The sequence below is a fragment of the Lolium rigidum genome, chromosome 3 (genome assembly GCF_022539505.1).
Source record: "Lolium rigidum isolate FL_2022 chromosome 3, APGP_CSIRO_Lrig_0.1, whole genome shotgun sequence".
Lineage (NCBI taxonomy): Eukaryota > Viridiplantae > Streptophyta > Magnoliopsida > Poales > Poaceae > Lolium > Lolium rigidum.
The window spans coordinates 234,355,553-234,378,675 of record NC_061510.1 but is presented as its reverse complement, the minus strand read 5'-3'; the positions used below and the strand labels follow the sequence as shown (position 1 = coordinate 234,378,675).

The window sequence follows — 23,123 nt, the reverse complement described above, 5'->3', positions numbered from 1 at the left end:
TAGGCGTGCTGATGGGTAATTTCTCAAAGAAAGGTCGGGCCTCCCGGCAGACAGCTTATGTTGTCATGCCTCCCATTTTTGGGGAATTTTCTTAATGATATTTAATTGAGGTTACCAACGCAATTTGTAACCTGTGGTATGCGGGGAATTAAATTTATGAGCATGTCCACCTCCAGGTGCCCGATGAATAGTATCTCGCCTTGAAGTTCTGGGAGGATACAAGGGCCATATGAAAACTGTGGGGAGCTGCAGCACAGAACAAGTCATGATATAGAGGCTAGAAGTTGATGGTCATTCGACAAGTATTTATGGCCGGAGGGAATAGTTAAATCCAATTCGCTTTAGCATCTTATAATGATGAAATGGAGGATGGGGCAAACTTTGGCCCCAGCCAAACTCATTATTAATCCACTATGGCAGCGAAATCACATGTTATCCGCAATAGTGTGAGATGCTTGTATCGATGACAAATTGCCAATGCCAGGTGGTTTCAATTATCGTTCCATTATCATTCTTATCTAACTAGACAGAGGCTTCTACTGATCATATTCTGAAACAAGCAGTAACGGATAGTATGGTGAAAAATGATGTCTTCACCTGACGAGAGAAACATTAATGATAAAACTTTTTTGTTCAGTTATGTGCCTTCTTTTGTCGAGATTGCAGAGTTATTGATAGTTTGTTCAGGAACAATTTATACAAACTCCTGCAGCCTATTTATTCTTTGGCAAGCTTTACAGCATTACAAAGTTAGCTATACTTCTTCAAAAACAGCAAGGTTACAAGATTATTCAGCCTATATGCTAATGAAAGGCAGATGCCTCCTTAGCTTCCGTTGCCTATGTTGCACTTTTCCACTGGCTCCCTCACTTATCACCTCATCAATAAGATCCTTAAAGATGGATCTTTCAATATCCAAAACAATCTCTAGTAGCTCACTGTCAAAAGTCTTCCATTCTTTCATTCCAGATGATGCATCCGCAGCTAGCAAGCTCCCATCTTCTTCCTCCTCAGAGCATCTTATCATGGAGGCCGTGGACAGCAGACCATCGATCTCTGCACACAAGTCCTTAAAAATTTGCCACCCACTTAACTTCTTGGTTGGAAGAAACTGTGCTGATCGACTCGTTTGGTTGATATCCATTTTCTTGGTGATGAGTTCATTTGCAAGGTCGAAAATGAACATACGGTGAAGCTTTCCGGTGTCTGGCTTTGCTTGCTCAAGGATAAGGAAAAGCTCTGGATGAATTGAGTAACTGGCTGCCCACAGCTGACGGGGCATAGTCTTCAAACTTAGTTCGTTGTGCAGGAGACCCGATGCATAAATTATATCATATATGTACTGGTGATCCTTGTTGGGAGTAACTGATGACACAATTTTATTAGTCTTCAGAGTTTCATCACTCAAAAATTGTAGGAGCTCAAGCTTTTGGATGAGAGCTTTCATGTTTTCTGGCTTTATCTGCTTGTCCTCACTGCTTGTCTTCGACGATGGTGTGTCAGGGAGGCTTGTTAAATTCAAACACTCATCTGAAGTATGTGTCTCACCATCTGAAGAAGTGAAGAAATAAGGATCCAAGTTAGGGCCATCTAGTTCAGCTTTAAGAAAGCAACGTAGGTATATGTGTGAGCATATCCTGTGAAAATAAGCTATAAGTTCTTATATACTATCTATTTTTCTTGTTGCAAATTTCATGCAAATGAAAATCACATGTTGGTGTTGTCGAAACATTCTAATTAAACCTTCCAAAAAAGGATCCAAGTTAGGGCCATATAGGGCATTGTATATATCCTTTTCTGTATCTCACAAACATGGTTGAGTTGGTTCTTGATTTTTTTTGCATGCATAACACCTTAGCTATAGCTGAGAATTTCTACAAAGTACAAACTTCTAAGTGTGATTTAATTATTCGACATAATTTTCAAATATCATATATATACCAAAACTTAGCCTATTTTCACATAATATGTGCCCGTATCTCGCAGGCTCATCCACATAAGTAGCATCCACAATAAATAAAAACATGTACCATGTTCGAGCATAGAATGTGCAACATGTTTGGGACTTCATAAAGATGTTAGTAGCAGGCATGGGCAACAACTGTAGGCTCATGTACTCTTGAATTATTTGGCACAAGCAAACACTAGGATGTGTCTCTGCAACTGTCAAATTACTGTGATCCTTCCCAGCTCAAGGACCACAATATCTTGGTCGCATTGATTCCTGGTTGCCTGTCACTATGATTGGGAGATGTGCTTACAGCTAAGTATGTTTGCCCTATAAGGCTATAACTAGCAGCATGGGCTTCCTGAGTTGATGGAAACCAAACAAGTACAACTAACAAACAGTTGCAAATGTATGTGGAAGAATGTTCGTCAGCTCAAGTGCTTACCTTTGAAGGAATCTGAGATCCTCCTCAGTGAAGGGGAAGACCCGTCATGATATAACGAGACATCAAGAACTGATACAGGACTCTTGATGTTCTCAAGTGGATGGATCTTCTTCTTGTTCCTAGACTGAACTGTAGAAGTTTTCTGGAAAAAAGGTTACCACTCAGTTATTAGTGAAGTAGCATTTAAATGAAAGAATGAATGATAGGTTCTTCACAGGTTCTAATATATTTAATCTGTACCTCATGATTCAGTGCTGAAGTTGAATTGCTTTGACGGAGAAATGATGATTTGGGATCCATTGTATTTGGATAACCAATTACACCAAGATCAACCTGCTTTGCCAACCTGATTTTGCTTTCAGGAATCCGCAACACCTCATCGTCACTGCAGATATTTTTTGCTGGTACAAGCTTTGATCTTTGTCTGCCCCTTGGGGACACTGCTTCATTGGATTTCTTGCTTGGAGACACTAGAGGAACCGGGCGAGGCATCCTTTCAAGGTCAGCCTTCTTCAGCACCACCGTGGGGCTCAATGAACTGGAATGCCTCGGTGAGATTGTGCCTTTTATAGGTTCCTTGCCCCTGGAATGCAGGCTGTCGTTACCAGAATGGATCTTCTTCCTGTCCATGTTCCCACTTTTTCTGGTAAAAGATGGCTCCTCGTGCTGCAGTTTACCAAAGCCTTTTGGCTCGGAAGGGGGAGTATCAAGTTTTGTGATGCCTCTTGCTGGCTTCATGATCACAATGGGTGACTGAAAATTTTCAGAATTAGCGGCCAGTTCAGCTTCTGCTTTGTGAATGGGCAAGGAGACGCCATCAGTTTCACTCTGGCATGGGGTGTCCTCTGCGTGCAATGCACCCAGTATCCTTAGAGCCCTCAAATCCTTATTGCATTCAGACAGGTTAAGATCTCTGAGCCTTGTTTGTATGTTGGCATAGAAGGATGCACTCGGTGGCTTCTCTTCAGCATTATAGCCTGTTGCACCTCTCTCCTGCAGCTTCCAAGGGGCAGCTTTAGGGAGAGTTCTTGAAGAATGCTTGGTTTTCAGTACTGGAGACTGTTTCTTCAGCTGAGATACAGTGGGATCTGGGGACACCATCCTGTGGGATTGTGAGTGACCATCATTTTGTGCGTCATGGACTATTCTTGGTGACCTTGCAGGCTCGTAGGCACGAGGAGTTTCTTCCAAACCCATGAGCTTGGCAACGACGCTGCTAGCCCTCCGATGGCTCGGCGAATCTTGGGGCTTCAAAGCATCAATGAGATTGTCATCGGTTCTTGTGTAAGCAACATTCTTCGGACGTGAACTTGGATTAATATACTCTTTCCTACTGTCCAAGGACAGCCTAGGGAGCTCCCGAGACCTTGCTGAAGGCTTCTTTCTGCCCTGAGCTTCAACTGACCGCAGGAGTTGCCGATCATCACATGAGAAGCGTGACGGTCTGCTGGATTCGCGGCCATAGGCTGGAACCGAGGTACTCCTATCTACCCCAATCACATAAGTTCCATTTTTTAATTTGGAGATCAGCAATGGCCTTGGCGAATCTTTGTGCAACTCATTTGTCACCTCCTTCGCCGAGGTCCTTACAGTCAGGTCATGGGAGTCCTGGCTCTCGGAGCCCTGCATGGTGTCTCCAGAACCGGTTTTCGCGCTTCTGGGTCCAGCCTCTATCTTCAGTAACTTCAAGCTTGGTGAGTTCCTTGTTGGCCTCTCAACAGAGGGCTCCTCACTGATGTCGAGGAGCTCCTGTTTTACTGGTTTATTGCTATCCCGGGATGAGAGCGAAGAGCATGCTGAGGAAGAAGAGGATGCTTTTGATGATTCCACTGAAAGATAACTGTTATCAGTCATACTTTTGCTGAAGGTTTTGTCCTGCATATGTATTTAATATCATGTTAAAACTAGTTTGCTTTCAGCAGCCAAACTGCATACTAAAAATGTATGCATGAGTCACCTCCTTCCTGGAGAAAGAAGCTAGCTTTAGTTCTATGTCATGGTACAATTAGCAAATTACCAGAGTGATATCTGAAGTAGATGACTTTTGCACCGAGTCGTTGCCACTGCTTCGTAGATGATCGTGGCCTAGACAAAGAAACGAGAGAGTAAAAGTTATTGTAAAATTATTTTGGGGTGTAAAAAAAGACCAAAAACGCACTGGCAATGATCTGATTTTGTTGAGACACAAAAGTAGAATGTCACCTAAAAATTTACTGATACTGCCCTGTTACTTTTTGTGATGAAATTTTGACACGGATGCAGTATGCATCTTTGACCATTAGTTTTTGTAAGCACATGTTAATAGGATATACTTTTCGTTACAAATGAAAGCGTACTATTTTAACCTTATATGAATTAGTAGTCAAAGTTTGATCGCATGATTTCTCCACTCCCTACGTCCCATAATATAAGATGTTATTACAACCAATATACAAGTATAATGACTTATGCAAATGTTTGGTACTAGTATTATTTGCTTCTGCATAAACGGTACATCACTGTGGGGCTTCATGTAAAAATATTTCTAGAAAGTCATCTACTCCTTACCTTTCTAATAATGCATATATTATTTGCTTCTACTTTATATCATTCCGGCCTTCAGCTTTTATGCTATGCTATTTGGCTTCCTTGTGACAGTTTATTGATCTGTTGATCATGTAACTCCCAAGAATGGTACTACATCTTTGATCCCATTTTACTATAGCATCTGCTACCTGCTAATACTGCTCAGAATTCCATTGGCGCAGTTCTGTTAGTCCCGGAGTCCTAACAGCCTGTTCGACTTTAACAGGAGCATCCATCTTTTGGAGTCGAGAAGAAACACCAGGAGAAGCAGAATTGCAAAGAGCAATGCGTACCTGGACCTGGAGGCGCCGTGCCCCGGGCTCCCCGACAGCCACCGCGTCGTCTCGCCGTGAGAAGGCCATGGCGGCGGTCGAAGATCTGGAACACACCGGCCATGCACCCCATCCTCTGGTTGAACTCCGTCGCCTCCTGGGGTACAGTCCGCAGCATTCTCGCTGGCATTACCGAACCCTGACAGTACAGGAATTAAAGGGAAGCTCCGGTTTAAGGCATCACCACCACCACCACCTCGAACTTGGACGACAGAACCGTGAGCACGTCGGAATGGCAAGAACTCTGAAACACTAGGAGCGAGTTACGTAGGTGATGATCACCGCAGAGCTTGCTTTTTTTTTCAGTTGTGCTCTGTACTTGCGTGGGCTGTGGCTGGATGGATCGAGTTCCAGAGGAATGTTTGCTGGTGGTGGTTTTATGTATCGTGAAGAGAGAGGGGAGGGAGAGAGGCCATGTGGGGGCGGATCATTGTGGGCATGGGCATGTGATGCATGTCAGCGTCAGGCATCCGTCGATCCATATGTCCTTCCGGCCGTCAGATTCAGCATGTATCCGTCTGGACGCACGTTCCTGCCCCATCTATGGAGGCAGTTCGAACATTTGACTTTTTTGGATTCGAAGCATTTTTCAAAGGATTCTGTAAGAGAAACTCTTTCATGTAGACTCCTTAGATTGTACTAGTAGGAATTATATGAAGGAATTCTAGGAGTCTGGTTAAAGGGATTTCCCTTTCTGAGAACTTCTATATGTTGGTTGTTTTGGCTTGTGACGTTTTATTGGATAAGTTTTTGTTTAGCATGTCTGTGTTAGCGCCACAAATATATTTGTTGTAACAACCTTGTCACGTGTGGGAGATATATTAGGATAGATTGATAAGGACTCTGTAACCGATCTGATCTGATGTATAAAGATCAGATCGTTGCCTAGCTTCTCCCTCACGTGACTAACAACCATGTATCAGATCTTGCCGATGTTGGCCTATATAAACACGTACCCGAGCCCGAGACAAAGGGCATCGTTCCACCCAAAACTATTGAGGAAATCTCACATGGTATCAGAGCCACTCTTCCACAAAACCAATCTATGAGCCTTCCATCCTCATCCATCACCATGGCCAACCCTCTCGCCAAGCCGGGGAACGGCCGAGAAACTCACGAGGGACAACTTCCTTCTATGGGAGACACAAGCACTCCCGGCGATCCGCGGTGCTCGCCTGATGGGATACCTAGATGGAACCACCAAAGCACCGCCGGCCACCCTCTCCGTCAACAAGGATGGCGAGAAGAGCGAGGTGGCCAATCCCGCCTATGAAGCGTGGATGCAGACGGATCAGAACGTCCTCTCCTACCTGGTGAACTCTCTGTCCAGGGAGATCATGCTGTCCGTGATCGGCATGAAGACGTCGTCTCGCCGTGTGGACTGCAATCAGATCCATGTTCGCCACCCAGTCAAGGACCCGCATCGCCAACCTCCGGGTCAAGCTCGCCAACACCAAGAAGGAAGGGAAAACCACCTCCCAATACTTCGCCCAGATGAAGGCAATTGCTGATGAGCTAGCAGCTGCGGGGCGGAGGATAGAGGAGGACGAGCTGGTTGAGTATCTGCTCGCTGGTCTCGATGATTCCTATAATCCGCTCTTTGCAGCCATTGGAGCCAACCCCGACATCAAGCTAACCGTGGGAGAGCTGTACTCCCAGGTGACCTCCTACGACAACCACATGGAGATGCTCGGTGTCCCCACTCACGGGGGCTCTGCCAACGCTGTCGCGCGAGGACGCGGTGGACCACGCCGAGGTGGCCAAGGAGCGCCTCGTGGACGTGGTGGAGGAGGCCGCGGCTATGGCCGTGGTCGAGGCTGTCATCAAGGAGGCGGCAATGGCGGACGCCGCGGTGGCGGCGGTGGACGTCATCAAGGCAGTGGAGGCGGCAACGACCGCGAACTCATCGTCTGCCAAATCTGCGGCAAGGCAGGCCATCCTGCCTGGAAATGCTGGCACCGTTACTCTGATGATGAAGAAGAAGATCAGGAGAAGGGCGTCAACACCGCCTACGGTGTCGACACGAACTGGTACTCCGACACCGGCGCCACCGACCACATCACCGGGGAGCTTGACAAGCTCACCATGAAGGAGAAGTACAACGGCCACGACAAGATTCAAGCGGCCAATGGAACAGGTATGAACATCAGTCATGTTGGTCATGCATTTGTTGAATCCCCATAAAAAAAATCCATCTACATAATGTTCTTCATATTCCATGTGCTTCTAAAAATCTCGTTTCTGTCCATCGCTTTACTTTGGATAACGGTGTCTTTGTTGAATTTCATCCATGGTTCTTCTATGTCAAGGATCAGGTCACGAAGAAAATTCTGCTTAAGGGCCGATGCATTCGAGGTCTCTATCCACTGGTGTCATCATCATCAAGCATGAATAAACAAGCTCTTAGCGCCACCAAGCCTTCAGCTACCCGGTGGCATGATCGTTTAGGACATCCTTCGTTCAAAGTCGTTCAAAAGATTCTTAGGAAATATGATCTTCCTTTTTCTAGCAATTCTAGTATTGAGTCGGTTTGTGATTCATGTCAACGAGCAAAAAGTCATCAACTACCTTACACAAGGTCCACTAGTGTGTCAACCTCCCCTCTAGAACTTGTATTCTCAGATGTTTGGGGACCTGCACCATCCTCTCGTCGGACGGTTTTCATACTATGTAAGCTTTATAGATGACTTTAGTAAATTTTCATGGATATTTCTTCTCAAGAAAAAATCAGAAGTATTTCAAATTTTCAAGAATTTCCAGAATCTTGTTGAACGCCAATTCGGTAAAAAGATCATTGCCATACAAACTGACGGGGTGGTGAATATGAAAAACTAACCCCCTTCTTTCAAAGCATTGGCATTTCTCATCATCTTTCATGTCCTCATACCCACCAACAAAATGGTTCCACAGAACGGAAACATCGTCACATTGTAGAAGTTGGGCTTGCTCTTCTTGCCAATGCATCCATGCCTTTAAAATTTTGGGATGAAGCCTTTTCTACCGCCACTCATCTCATTAATATGCTCCCCTCCAAAGTCATAAATGATGAAACACCTATGGAACGTCTACTTCACCAAAAACCTGACTATACATCTCTTCGTGTTTTTGGTTGTGCCTGTTGGCCAAACCTTCGACCCTATAACCAACGCAAGTTAGCCTTCCGATCCAAGCAATGTGTATTTCTTGGATATAGCGACATGCACAAAGGTGTGAAGTGTTTAGACGTCGCCTCTGGCCGAGTATATATCTCCCGAGACGTTGTATTTGATGAGACCGTTTTCCCATTCTCCAAACTTCATCCCAACGCTGGAGCTCTCCTTCGCCAAGCAATTCTTCTACTTCCAGAATCTCTTCAAAACTCATCGAAACAACCTTTTGGGGAGCAACAATGTACTGATCTAACACCTGATGTTTCACCATTTTTTGTTCCTATAGTATCTCCGCAGGTACACCAACAGGATGCAGGAGAAAATTTGGAGCAAAACGGCTCAGATTCGAGCTCAAACGGTGCTAATAGCGACCTGGGGGAAAACGACAGCTCGGGCACTGATCTCGATGCTGATTCGTCAGAGATCTTCGAAGAATCTGCCCCGGGATCAGCTCTTGCGTCGCGATCTGCGCGTCAGCCAGGCAATCCGCCTCGATCCCGCGCAAGCGAACCCGCGCCGTCCACGTCGGTGCCTTCTGGGGCGTTTCAAGGGGCAACTCCCGTGCGTGTCTACACGCGTCGTGCTCCTGCTCCACCACATGGGCCCACGGGGCCCACTTCAGCATCCGGTCGACCCAGTGGCACAGCTCATATGGAGGGCGGGCCAATCAGCGGCTCTCCCGCTCGTGCCAGGCCAATCATTGGCACATCACGTCGCCAGGAGGGGCACGGGCCTCCACCCGGATTCCCTGCACCGGCGCAGCAGCAGCAGGGGGAGCTGGGATCCTCTGCGAATAATGCTCCTGCAGCTGAGCCTGTGTACCGCACCAGACAACAAACTGGAAAGCGCAAGCCGACGGTACAGTTCGCTACGGTCTTTCTTGCATTTCTGAAGAACCTGCTACATTACAAATTGCACTAGCTGACAAAAATTGGAAAAATGCTATGGATGATGAATATCATGCACTTGTAGACAATAAAACTTGGCATCTAGTACCACATAAGCAGGGCATAAATCTTATAGATTGTAAATGGGTATATAGGGTCAAAAGAAATGCTGATGGAACAATAGATAGATATAAGGCTAGATTAGTAGCTAAAGGTTTTAAACAACGATATGGCTTAGATTATGAGGACACTTTTAGCCCTGTTGTTAAAGCTGATACCATTAGACTTGTTCTAGCTATTTCAGTGTCAAGAGGATGGAGTCTCAGGCAATTGGATGTAAAGAACGCGTTTCTTCACGGTGTTCTGGAAGAGGAAGTGTATATGAAGCAGCCACCAGGCTATGAAAATCCCCATGCACCATCTTATGTGTGCAAACTTGACAAATCTCTGTATGGTCTCAAGCAAGCTCCAAGAACATGGTTTGCCAAGCTAAGTTCAAAGTTGCAAGAGCTTGGCTTTCTAGCATCTAAGGCTGACACATCATTATTCATTTACAATAAGTTAGGTATCACCATCTTTGTGCTAGTATATGTTGATGACATTATTGTCACAAGCTCCTCAAACAAAGCAATTGCTTCACTTCTCAAGGATTTGAGTTCAGCTTTTGCACTCAAAGATTTAGGTGATCTACATTATTTTCTTGGCATTGAAGTTAGAAAATTAAATGATGGTATTGTACTAACCCAAGAAAAGTATGCATCTGATTTGTTGACTAGAGTGGGAATGAAGGATGCTAAGATAGCAGCCACGCCTCTTTCATCATCAGAAAAATTGTCAGCCTTTGAAGGTGATGCGCTTGGATCGGATGATGGCACAAGGTACAGAAGCATAGTTGGAGGACTCCAGTACCTAACTCTTACCCGGCCAGATATTGCATTTTCAGTCAACAAGGTATGCCAGTATTTACATGCACCAACCACTGTTCATTGGACAGCTGTGAAAAGAATACTGAGATACATCAAAGGGACAACAAGTCTTGGTTTGACATTTAGAAAGTCTCCTTCTACATTAGTAAGTGCTTTCTCAGATGCTGATTGGGCAGGATGTGTAGATGACAGAAGATCTACAGGTGGTTTTGCTGTTTATTTTGGTCCTAACTTAATCTATTGGAGTGCAAGAAAACAGGCCACAGTTTCAAGGTCAAGTACAGAAGCAGAGTATAAAGCTTTGGCAAATGCTACAGCTGAAGTAATTTGGATTGAGTCTCTACTTGGAGAACTGGGTGTTCAAAGGAAACGAGTACCTTGTTTATGGTGTGATAATATGGGAGCAACTTATCTTTCTGCTAATCCTGTTTTTCATGCAAGGACAAAGCACATTGAAATTGACTTCCATTTTGTAAGGGAGAGAGTAGCAAACAAATTGCTTGAGATCAGATTTATTCCTTCGAGGGATCAGGTGGCAGACGGTTTTACAAAGGCCTTACCAATACGGCAACTTGAAGAATTCAAGCACAATCTCAACCTTAAAAAAGGTTGTGATTGAGGAGGGGTGTTAGCGCCACAAATATATTTGTTGTAACAACCTTGTCACGTGTGGGAGATATATTAGGATAGATTGATAAGGACTCTGTAACCGATCTGATCTGATGTATAAAGATCAGATCGTTGCCTAGCTTCTCCCTCACGTGACTAACAACCATATATCAGATCTTGCCGATGTTGGCCTATATAAACACGTACCCGAGCCCGAGACAAAGGGCATCGTTCCACCCAAAACTATTGAGGAAATCTCACGGTCTGTAGGGCTAAGGCGGGTGTTGAAGAAGAGCCTAGAAGGCGCGAAGCCATGTGGAAGGAGGCGTGCACATCAGCCTGCACGTGCATTTGGGAGCCAGAGGTTGGAGAAGCCAAGAGAAAGAAGAGAAATAGGGTTTTTTGCAAGGACGTGGCTAGCGAGCCTCCGGGGGCTCGTTGGTGTAAACCAGCCCTCGACCCCAAAAGGGAAAGTTTTTCCCGATCGAATCCCGCACGACCGAAAAGGAAATTTTAGCCAGCACGGGAATCACGCTACCCTTTTAGCCTTCAGGAAACCGAGCCCACCTTTTTTTTTGCGAAACAACCAAGCCCACCTTTACCTGGTGCGCATCCTCCGCCTCTCTGTCTCTCTTCTCCCCTCCTCGAGATCTTCTGCTGCAAGTAATACGCACAAAAGGTCCCCTCCCCCTCCCTCCTCCCTCCTCCAGATATGCATGGATCCAAGCATATGAATCAAGGGGGCAACTCCTTCCAGACAAGAAAGAAACGACCCTCGGTAAATCCCCTTTGTTCTGCATGTCACAACCTTTCCAGCACCTAACTTCATGAGAAATCCCCTCTAGGTTAACAAAAACAGTACTTATGTTGTAGATTGTTCCTTACCTGAACTAGATCTGGGCAAGACATAAGTTGCATCCTCACAGATACAAATATAGTGCAGTTTATTCAGACATAAAAGTGGGTTTCACAGAGAATCCTGGAGGGAGTACCAGTTGTCTATGCATCAACACTCAACAGTACACTAGTAACAAAATACCAAAAAAACGATGCATCTTTTCTTGAGCCGAGTACACTAGTAGATGCAGATAGGGTATCCCATAGTTTCTGTTTGCTTTGTACATTAGTGGTGTCTAGTGGATGTTGGGGAGGCATGGACACAACTTTCCTTCCATGACAATGCTACCACCGTCGCGAACCGAATGTCTGAAAACAAGGGAAAAGAAATGGGACCATGTAAGAAAAGGCATGGGTTGTGCCATGAAAAATGCACAAGTTACTTTGCAGTTATATTGCATCACCATGGATTGCGAAAAAATGCAAAATCTAATGCTATTTATCATATCACAGATGTCAGATTTGGATCTGAACGTTCCCCTTACTGAAGATGATGATGTCGATGACATGGAACCGCAGTATTGCACTCAAGCTGTCACATCAGAGTTGGTCGGCAAATCTACAGACCAACTGTTCTATCTGCCCATAGCAGCAACTTAGTTTGAATTAACGGATGACAGATGCATACAATGAAAAACAAAACATCCTAGGTGTAACTTATCATGATATAGCAGACGCAATCAAACAGAAAATGCAGTTGAAAAAGAAGAGGTAATATAAACTCCAGGCTCTCAGGTTTCCAACTTCCTAAAGTAGTTCAGTGATATGGTTTGCACGACAAAAATTAAAATGGTACTAGACTTCAACTTAGGCTAACCATAAGACAATTTAGGCTTTAGTGAAAACAACTAAAGAAGGAAACTTAGGCTATAGTGAAAACAACTTGGGCTAATCTTTGCTGCAACTTAGGCTACAGGAAAAAGACAACTTAGGAGTTAGGATGGAAGGACAAAAACATAGAAGATTATCTTACTGTTAGAATATGCAGGACCAGAGACCATCAACACCAATGGTTTTTTATCATAAAAAGATAACGACCACAACAAAGAACATGGATATATAGAGAAAAATGCACCGCTTGAACCTTCCTTCGTGCGCGAGGAGCCTTTACTGCTCCAGGTGCATTTGGCGTAGCCATAAAATGTGCAATTGTGCCTACATTACTTTTAGGTGCAACCATGCTAGGCTTGGATGCAGCATTTGGACGCCCAACCAAAAACAAACTGTGTCCTCCCTGTTACATACCCGCTGACTGACTTGTAGTTGGGGTGCACGGTGGCTCCCTCCGCCTTCTTCGCGCTCTGGTAAATGCAGGTTGCACTAGCCCATATCGATTGTAAGTAGATATGAGTGAAAAACCTAAAAAAGGTAGGAGGAAAATATCATCTTGAGTGCAACATGAAAACATTTTAAACAAAGTAAAGTTTAAGTATGTCGTTAATCCCAACTAAGTTTAGAAACAAAGAGGGTAGTGTAGCAGAACACACCATCATACAACTCTACATGATCTTTGGTACAACTTAGGCTAGAGTGGAAAAACAACTTAGGCTAGAGTGAAAACAACTAGATTAAAAAACAAATCTTAGGATATATAAAAAATGTGTGATTTCCCTGCTACATCTTAGGTTACGAAACAAATGCAACTTAGGCTAAACTAAAAGACAAGTTAGGCTATAGTGAAAACACTAAAGAACACAACTTAGGATATAGTGAAAACAACTTGGGCTAGTCTTGGCTGCAACAGGTTTATAGTAAAAACAAACTAAGGCTATAGTTAAAACAACTAAAGAAGCATGAATGAACAATGTCATCCTCAGAGCGCAGTCCTACCAGGAAGCACCCAGATAATAATAGCTTCCTGACCAATGACCAATAAACAGAAACGAACAACCATAATGCTTATTCATCTCAAATTTTAGTGCCAGAAAAATCAGAAAAACAACACATTTGAGCTTAGTTACTTTCAGAAGCCAACTTATGCATGTTGACCAAGGCAAGTTAATTAATCCAGTAGCCAACTTCGAAAGGAAAAAATCATAATTAAAGCAACATGATAAAAGGAAATTAGAGCTTGTTGAGCCAAAAAAAAACTTAGTTACTTTCGAAAGCCAACTTAGGCATGTTGACCAAGGCTTCTTAACAATCCAATAGCCAATTTCAAAAGGAAAAAAATGTACTTAAAAAGCAACATGATAAAATGCAATTTGAGCAGGGTGGCTGGTAGGGGCTAGGGTTCTACCGGGTCTAGGGCGGAGATTGTAAGGGTGGAAGTGAGGGCGAAGAGGCTGGAGAGCTCGGCGCCGGCGGCTGGACGCCGTCGCGGAGGAAGGAGGCGGCGGCTAGGGTTGGTGCGGCGGGGGCGCAGGGGTCTCCCGTCTCCCTTCAGGAGACGAGACAGTAATGATACTGAATATTGTGTGATTATCTCGAAGGGGTACAAGTGTTTATATAGGAGGACTCCTCTAAACCCTAATTTACTTGAGCTAACCCCCTAATTTACTTGGGCTAAGCCCACAACTAGCCACTAGTGGGCTTCCTGCGTGTATAGGTCAGACTGACCATAACATCTCTCCCCGCCTTCTCAAACAGCTCGTCCTCGAGGCTGAACCTCGAAGCTGGCCGGCGGAGATCTTCAAGCTTCTCCCAAGTCGCCTCGTCCTCCGGCGGGCCTGTCCAATGCACCAAGACGTGCCAAACACCACGGCGCTGCCGGGCCTTCAACACGCGAGCCACGCTCGCCGGGGTAGGCTCGAGACGCCCATCCGAAGTAGGTGGAAGAGCTGGTGGTGCGAAGGAGGGTCGCCCTCGTAGGCCTTCGGAAGGCCGACGTTGAAGGCGTCGTGGAGGCGCGAGCCCGCGAGCAACTCAAGGCGGTAGGCGAGCTTGCCGATGCGCTCCGGCACACGGAAAGGACCGGCGTAACGAGGTCCCAACTTGCGCCTGGAGCGCGGGTCCAAGGACCGGGTCGTCGAGTGAAGAAGGCGTAGCCGGACCCGGTCGCCACCGCAAACTCCGCCTCGCGATGATGTGCATCATAGTACCTCCTAGCCAGTCGCGAGCACGAAGAAGTCGGCCGGCGCGCCTCGGCCAGTATCTCGTCGCGGGTACGCATCAGGTCATCCGCTGTCTCAGTACGGGCCGTGCTAGACGCATAGGGAAGCATCGCCGGTGGTGGCCTCCCATAGACCACCTCAAAGGGAGTAGCGTGCAGCGCGGAGTGGTAGGACGTGTTGTAGCAGTACTCGGCCCACGCCGGCCCGATCCACCCAAGCTCGTGGACGATCCCCGGTGATGCAGCGCAGGTACATGGCGATGATCTTGTTGACGACCTCGTACTGACCGTCCGTCTGAGGATGAAACGCCGTGCTCATGCGGAGCTTCACGCCCGCCAACTCAAAGAGGTCCCTCCATACGTGACCCGTGAACACAGGATCACGATCACTGACGATGGAAGACGGAAACCCGTGGAGGCGAACGATGTCGTCGAAGAAGGCGCTTGCCACGGACGCCGCCGTATAGGGATGGCCGAGGGCGATGAAGTGCGCGTACTTGGAGAAGTGGTCAACCACCGTGAGGATGACAGACTTGCCGCCAACCTTCGGCAGCCCCTCGATGAAGTCCATGGAGATGTCCGCCCGCACTGGGACGGCACGTCCGGCGAGCTGCGGCAAGCCCGCCGGACGGAGCGTCTCCGTCTTGTTCGGCTGGCATGTGTCACACGCCCGCGCCGATCTCGCACCGGGGCTCCATCCACGGAATGTAAAAGTCGGCGCGGAGACGGTGCGGGGTCTTACGGACGCCCTCGTGACTGCGAGAATGCGCCAAGGACAAGGCACGGTGGCGCGGGTCTCCATGATCCGGCACGAAGATGCGGCGTCCATGGAGGAGTAGTCCCTCGTCCGGGCGCCATGGCGCGGCCAGCTCGCCGTCGGCCGGGCGGCGCGCGGCTCGCTGCGCATCCGTAGCCGTGGCGATGGCGCGGCGAACCTCGTCGATGAAGGCGAAATATGGCCCGGAGTGGATGCGAAGGGCTGCACCGGCGTGGGCGCGTCCGCGGTGTCGTCAACGTCTCGGCGGGACGGGCGTCGGCGGCTCGTGTTGAGGCGGCCGGGCGGTACTCGACGGTGAAGTCGAAGCCGAAGAGCTGGCTGATCCACGCGGTGTTGCGGCACGGTGGAGAGGCGCTGATCCAGCAAGAACTTCAGGCTGTAGTGGTCCGTGCGCACACGGAATGTCCGGCCCCAAAGATACGCCCGCCAGTGGCGTACCGCCTGGACCAGCCCGATCAGCTCGCGCTCATATGCGGCAAGCTTGTGGTGGCTTGTGGTGGCGCGCGGTGAAGGGGCGACTGAAGAAGGCGAGTGGACCCTCGCCCTGGTGAAGTACGGCGCCGAAGCCAATGCCGGAGGCGTCGCAGTCCACCACGAATGGCTCGTCGAAGTCCGGCATCTGAAGAACGGGACCCGTCGTGAGGGCCCGCTGCAGGGCGGCGAAGGCCGTGGCCGCTTCCTCGTCCTAGGAGAAGGCGTCGCGGCGAAGCAGGCGCTTGAGGGGCGCGGCGATGAGGCCGAAGTCCTGGATGTATCGCCGGTAGTATCCTGCGAGGCCCAAAAATCCGCGAAGAGCTTGCGGCGACTGGGGCGTCGGCCAGGCGGCGACGGCAGCGACCTTGTCCGCGTCCATCGCGACACCGTCGGCGGAGATGACGTGGCCCAAGTATGCGACGGAGGTTGTGCCAAACGAGCACTTCAAGCGCTTGAGATGAAGACGATGCGCTCGAAGCTCGTTGAAGATGATGGCCACGTGCTGCAGGTGCTCCGCCCAGGATGCGCTGTAGATCAAAATATCATCAAAGAAAACAAGCACAAAGCGGCGTAAGTAGGGGCTAAGCACGTCGTTCATCAGGGCCTGGAAGGTCGCCGGTGCGTTAGAGAGGCCGAACGGCATCACCAAAAACTCGTAGTGGCCATGGTGAGTGCGGAACGCCGTCTTGGCGATGTCGTCCGGGTGCATGCGCACCTGATGATAGCCCGAGCGCAAGTCGAGCTTGGTGAAGAAGTGCACGCCATGCGGCTCGTCCGGGAGCTCATCCACGACGGGGATGGGAACTTGTCCTTGGACGTGACGGTGTTGAGGGCGCGGAAGTCGATGCGAAACGCCACGTGCGCGTCGGTCTTACGCACAAGGAGCACGGGGGCGCGAACGGTGACGTCGAGATCCGAATGATGCCTGTGCTAGCATGACCGCCACACTGGCGCTCGAGCTCGTCCTTCGCAGGCTGGGGGTACCGGTACGGCCGCACGGCCTACGGGTGCCGTGTTTGGCGACGGGTGGATGCGGTGGTCACACGGTCGCGAGGAGGAGGCCACTGCGGCTCGTCGAAGAGGTCGCCGTCTTGCTTGCGATAAGTCGGCCAAGAGCGGATGCGCCTCGTCCAGCGCGGCGGCCATCAGGTGGAGCTGCGGGGATGTGCCAGTGCTGCCCACGCCCGTCCAGTGAACACGGCGGTCGCCCTCGCGCCAGAAGATGAGGGACAGCATGTCCAGGTCCCACAGGATGGGGCCTAAGGTGCTCAGGAAGTCGAGGCCGAGGATGAAGTCGTAGCATCCCAAGTCGATGCCGACGCAGTCGATGGAGAACGGCTCGTCGCCCACGAGCACGGGAACTGTCGCGCCACGCCACGGCACGTAAGACGATCCCCGTTGGCGACGGTGGCCTGTACTTCTCCGATCCCGCCGGCTGGAGAGCGAGGCGGCGCATGGCGGTGTTGGACAGGAAGTTGTGCGTGGAGCCCGTGTCCACCAGCGCAGTGAGATGCTCCCCATTGATCGTCACCGGAAGTACCATCGTCTTTGCCGTCTTGATGCCCGCCATAGCATGAAGAGAGACGACGAAGGCGGACGCGTCGACTGGCGCGTAGGTCGTGACACTAGACTCGGTGACGGTGGCGGCCGCGAGCTTGGCGGTGAGGGCCTCAACGTCGGCATCGTCGACGGTCTCCAGGTAGAAGAGGCGGGCGCACGTGTGGCCCGGTGCGTACTTCTCGTCGCAGTTGAAGCACAGCCCCTGGCGGCGCTGCTCAAGCTGCTCCGCAGCCGTCAGCCGCTTGAAGGGGTGAGTCGGCGCAGGAGGGCCTGCGGGCGCAGCGGCGGGGCGGTGGGCGTCGGGGCGCGGGACGAGCGCTGCCACGTTGCGCGTAGACCTGCTGCATGGCGAGGGCGCGCTGCTCGTAGGCTCGTGCGTAGTACATGGCCGTCTGCAGGTCCGCTGGCTCGCGCATCTCGACGTCGACGCGGATGTAGTCGGGGAGGCCGCCGACGAAGAGATCGGCGCGGCTGCCGCGCCGGAGACGCCGGGGGCATGGCACGCGAGCGCTGACAGCGGTCGGCGAAGTCTCGGACCGTGGTGGTGAAGGCGAGGCTTCCCGGCTCGGCGAGGCGGCTGCCGCGTAGGTTCGGCCCAAACCGGCCGGAGGCACACGTCGCGGAAACGCTCCCGGGCGGCATCCCGCCCTCGTCTGCTCGAGGGCGTAGTACCAAGTACGCGCGGCGCCCGTAGGTGATAGGAGGCGACCCACGTGCGGTCGGCGGCGAGCGTCCGCTGCCGCCGAAACACTTGCTCGCAATGGTTCGGCCGGTTCGGGGGATCGGTGGCGCCGTCGTAGGTGGCGAACTCCGGCTTGGTGAAGCGGGGCGGGCTGCTGTGCCGGAGGCGGGACCTCGGGGGCGCCTCGCGGCGGCCGGGTTGAAGGACATGCTCGCGGCGGAAGGGGCGCAAACCCGCCGGGACCGCGAAAGGGGTGGGCGGGCTGCTGAGCCGTCGTCCGCGCCGCGGTCCCGAGTGTAGACGGGCGACGCGTCGATCCATGTGGGAATTGGTGAGGGCGATGGCGGCCACCACGCGGGGCGGCCGTTGCTAGCGGTGGAGGCGGGCGGTGGGGGCAGCGGTGGAACGGCGGCCGGTGGGGGCGGCGGCGGAACGGCGGCCGGTGGGGGCGGCGGGTGCTGGCCGGCCTTGATCTCCGCGAGCTCGAAGCGGATGGCGCGAGAGCGTCGGCGAGGTCCGCCAAAGTGGCGGGCAGGAGGTCGAGGCCCGTGGGGGCGGCGGCGGCCTGGTCTCCGTTGGCGGCGGCGGCGGCCCCCTGCAGCGCGTGGGCGCCTGTCATGGCGGCGGGGGTAGTGTTGGTGGCGACGGCGGACGTGGCGGCGATGGGGTTGACGGGGGGGCTGTTGGAGCCCATGAGACCTAGGCAATCTGATACCAAAGTGGTAGGGGCTAGGGTTCTACCGGGTCTAGGGCGGAGATTGTAAGGGTGGAAGTGAGGGCGGAGAGGCTGGAGAGCTCGGCGCCGGCGGCTGGGCGCCGTCGCGGGAGGAAGGAGGCGGCGGCTAGGGTTGGTGCGGCGGGGCGCGGGGGTCTCCGTCTCCCTTCGAGGAGACGAGACGATAGTGATACCGAATATTGTACGATTAATCTCGAAGGGGTACAAGTGTTTATATAGGAGGACGGCCTCCTCTAAACCCTAATTTACTTGGGCTAAGCCCACAACTAGCCACTAGTGGGCTTCCTGCGTGTATAGGTCAGACCGACCATAACAGTGGCGGAACCAACTTAGTTACTTTCAGAAGCCAACATAGGCATGTTGACCAAGATAACCAAGACAATTTATGTTCTACCCCATTGGATTAGAACTAGTACCACTCGTGAGGGTGACCATCATGGTCCTACCACACAGAGGAACACCTAAATAGATTGTACCAATACCCAAAAAATTAAGAATACTAGAGGAATCAAGTTAACTAATTTCAGTACTCAACTTAAGCATGTTGAGAAGGCAACTAATTAAACAAGTGGGCACGCTATGCATATTGCTCAAAAGGAATGCCTCGATAGATTGTACCAATTCCCAAGCATGCTGGAAGAATCAACTTAATTTATTTCAAACTTAAGATTACTGATATAACAACTTAATTAATCCCACTATCCACAGTACTCCTAAAAAATTAGCATCCGGATTTTCGCTTGCCACTCCTCGTTTACTAGATAGATAGATAAACTACTACCATTCATCAAGCATCAGCCTAAGTAGCAACAATTCGCCCATTCATTTACCAAAAGATAAGAGATTGACAAACTTGAGGTCAGAAAAACAAATACTCAACCTTTTAGGTACAAACACAGGCTAAAAAACTTGTTGTGGTTAGGTCGAAACTAGTTGCAGCCTTGTCTGCACCAAGCAACGATCCCCGTTGCATGACGGGCAGAAACACATTTATCTGGAAAGGCAACAACGAGAGTCACCTGCAGGTCGTCGTCGTCGAAGTTGAGCAAGCAATCAGAGTGGGCGCCCTCCTGGACCATCTTTGCCATCGCCGCGGCCTTGGGCAGCATGTACCCTCACACGCAAGCATCAACAAGGGAAGAGCAGGTGAGGTCGCACGCGCATAACAGAGGAGTGCAAAACTAGCAAAGTAGAAATGGAGTGATGTCTCACCAGCTCACGACGGCGAGGGGTCGGTCAGCAGCAACAACAGTTGGTCGCGGCGCATCTGGAGAACCAGACCAGCGGCAGCTCCTCATGCTTGTCCCAGATGACTGCGGGGCAGGGTCGCGCTGGACCGAACCACCGGCGAGTGCGTGTCAAGGGGAATGTCCTGGAGCAACGGTGCCAAGATCTCCACCCGCACGGCGACGGTGAAGCTAAGGTCTCTGAATCAATGCCAGAAAGAGAGAAGCCACATTTACCATTTAGTAGCAAGAACCAGTAGTATGTTCAGCACCAAATCACACACTGACAATGTTCACATGTATGAACTAAAAGCACATATCACACGGTAAGAATCACCTAATCACACCACTCCCAGGACATATTCCACCTCCAAAAAAAACTATAGCAAGCATCCATACCATCACTGTCAAAAACAACTTAAGCATGGTGTCAAAACAATTCAATTACTTTCAGAAGCCAATTTAAATATAGTTATCAAAACAGCTCAACTACTTTAAAAAGCCAACTTAAGAATGGTATCAAAACAACTCAATTACTTTCGAAAGCCAACTAAGGTATACTTATGAAAACAACTCAATTGTTTTCAAAAGCCAATTTAGGCATAATTATCAAAACAACTCAATTACTTTTAGACGCCAACTTAAACATGGTATCAAAAAATAATTTAATGTAAGAAGCTAAATTAAGCATGATATTAAAACCAACTTAATTACTTTCAGAAGTCAACTTAACCGTAATGATAAAACAACTTGATTAAGCAAGATTACCAACTTATACATAATTTCATGGCATAAAAAAAATGCAGCACAACCAAAGAATTCCCCAATATAGAAACCTTGTTAAACTGTCCAAATTGCCAATTACAGCCAGTGCACTTGATAGTTGTGATTAACATGAAAGTCAGATAAAGAACTCCCGGGTGGTTAACAAGTGACTACCAACTTCAGAACGTTAGCCATTTTGAACTGAAAAAAGCATGATTAGGTAGGTAATTAGGGTATAATTAAAATCCAACTTAATCATGTTGAACAAAACAACTTAAAAGAAAATCATTACACAGCTTAAGGATAGTGCTAAAAATATACCCAAACTAAAAGTTGAAAATCAAACTAAAGTATGCTGATAAAAAGCAGCTTAGTCTGAATTTTAGTGACCCAAATCAGATGAACAACTTGGTAAATCCCCCCAAACATATGAAACACTATGGCTGAGGCTAAAAATCCCCTTCATCAGTCCGCATACATGAGCAAGCATTATTGCAAGAGAGAAAGTACTAGGGATATCTAGTTCACAACGAGATATGCACCGTGAGGATCCACAAAGCATGGCTTGCTAATTCGTACAAAGAAAATCAAATAGCAGATAGGCGTACAAAAAAAAAGCTTCGTATGTGACCTAACGCGAGATGAATCCCCCAGATCCTAAGAACTAGAAATCTCAAACATACACTACACCATTACGAACCACATGTTTCAGGTTGAGATTTGTACATAGAAGATTACCTCAGGTACTCGACCTAGGCATCTCCGTCACGCATCCTCGTCTCCCGAGCACCCTGACCTGGCTCCCAATGCTCGCCCTCCCCCGACTAACTCGCCGCCCTCACGCATGACAAGCTCCCCGCTGGCCCGCTCAGATCTCGCCGCAATTCCGCTTGCCTCGCTCCCGTTGCCGCGGCCGCGCAGCTCGCTCGACGACTCGGATCTCGCCGCACTACCGAGCGGCTCCGTTTGCCGACGAGCTAGTCGCCCTCTTGCTCGCGCTCGCCCTCCGCCTACGAGGTTAGCGCGCTCAACGGCCGACGAACTCTGCACCGACGAAACCCAGGAGAAATCACGGTGGAGAAATGGGGAACGAGCGGAGAGGAACAAGCGAGAGAGGTAGCGGCGCTTCTCCCGGTATTGTCGGGGCCCAGGTGGGAAATTGTTGGGGGCCATGTGCAGGTCTGTCGGGACATCTCTCCGCTGGGCCGCGAGATCGAGCACGACGAAGGGCGTCGGACGGCCAGAAACCGGAGGCTCGAACATGTTCCGTGGCCACCGAGCACCTTTTAGAGCAAGTATAATAGAGTCCAGTCAGCTGACTATAAGACATTAAATAATATATTTTAGATGAGTTAGAGGAGAGATAAGAGGAGAGAGAAGGGAGGTGGGCTACTTATCGATAGCGAAATCTCTTGCACGTGCTCCTAGGCACCTTGTGAGAGTGAAAGGTGGGCCATATATTAGTAAAGTACTACATTCTTATAGCCAACTATTGTACATGTTAGCTATATAATGACTACAAATGATATGACATCTTGTTATAGCCAACAGTTGATTATACTATTGGAATTGCTCTTAGGCTGGTCATAGTGGTAAGTATCATGTAGTAGTATCATGCATATGATACTACTACATGATACTATCTCTATAGTGGGTAGTATCATAAAGTAGTATCATAATTATGCTATATTTATTGTTTTTTAGAATCTCAATGCAAATTTGTGTACAAGATTTGTTTAGCATTAATCTTTCTCGTTATTTGCGCTATGATACGGTATCTACCTATGATACTCTAATCTCATCTCTCCTCCTTAATTAGCTGCCACATCAGCATTTTTGTGGGACCAATATGCATGATACTAGCTATGATACTAGCACTATGGCTAGCCTTAGCATCTGGGTTGTAAAATTGGACATATGTCACCAAACGGCTGAGATCTCGATGGAGAAAATAGCGCATCAACGGTAACCAAATCTCTCAGGGATCGCTAATCTGTTTAACTTTTATATAGTGTATAATAATAATATGGGATCTGCTACAGATGCTCTACTCTTGAGACAGTGGAGTGATGCAGTGAATGAGAGTTCGGAC

At 49.1% G+C, this 23,123-nt stretch overlaps 1 protein-coding gene and 1 long non-coding RNA gene across 4 annotated transcripts; both read right to left on the bottom strand.

The window, feature by feature from the left end:
• Window positions 1-796: 796 nt before the first annotated feature.
• Window positions 797-5,420, bottom strand: LOC124696189 (protein LONGIFOLIA 1-like). The gene is made up of 5 exons (XM_047228952.1): window positions 5,252-5,420; window positions 4,411-4,478; window positions 2,634-4,268; window positions 2,394-2,535; window positions 797-1,551 (listed from the first exon to the last, which is right to left on the bottom strand). Exons 1-5 carry the CDS (start codon window positions 5,418-5,420, stop codon window positions 797-799), a joined length of 2,769 nt encoding a protein of 922 aa, XP_047084908.1.
• Window positions 5,421-11,788: 6,368 nt separating this feature from the next.
• Window positions 11,789-22,211, bottom strand: LOC124703145. 3 transcript variants are annotated; one of them, XR_007002964.1, is made up of 6 exons: window positions 21,770-22,211; window positions 20,604-20,670; window positions 20,060-20,467; window positions 13,004-13,117; window positions 12,244-12,337; window positions 11,789-12,067 (listed from the first exon to the last, which is right to left on the bottom strand). It is a non-coding gene; the product is annotated as an uncharacterized LOC124703145 (long non-coding RNA). The 3 variants fall into 3 exon arrangements; XR_007002965.1 differs by lacking the exon at window positions 20,604-20,670 and having other exon boundaries at window positions 11,791-12,067; window positions 20,060-20,154; window positions 20,253-20,467; window positions 21,770-22,210; XR_007002963.1 differs by lacking the exon at window positions 20,604-20,670 and having other exon boundaries at window positions 11,790-12,067; window positions 21,770-22,210.
• Window positions 22,212-23,123: the final 912 nt, after the last annotated feature.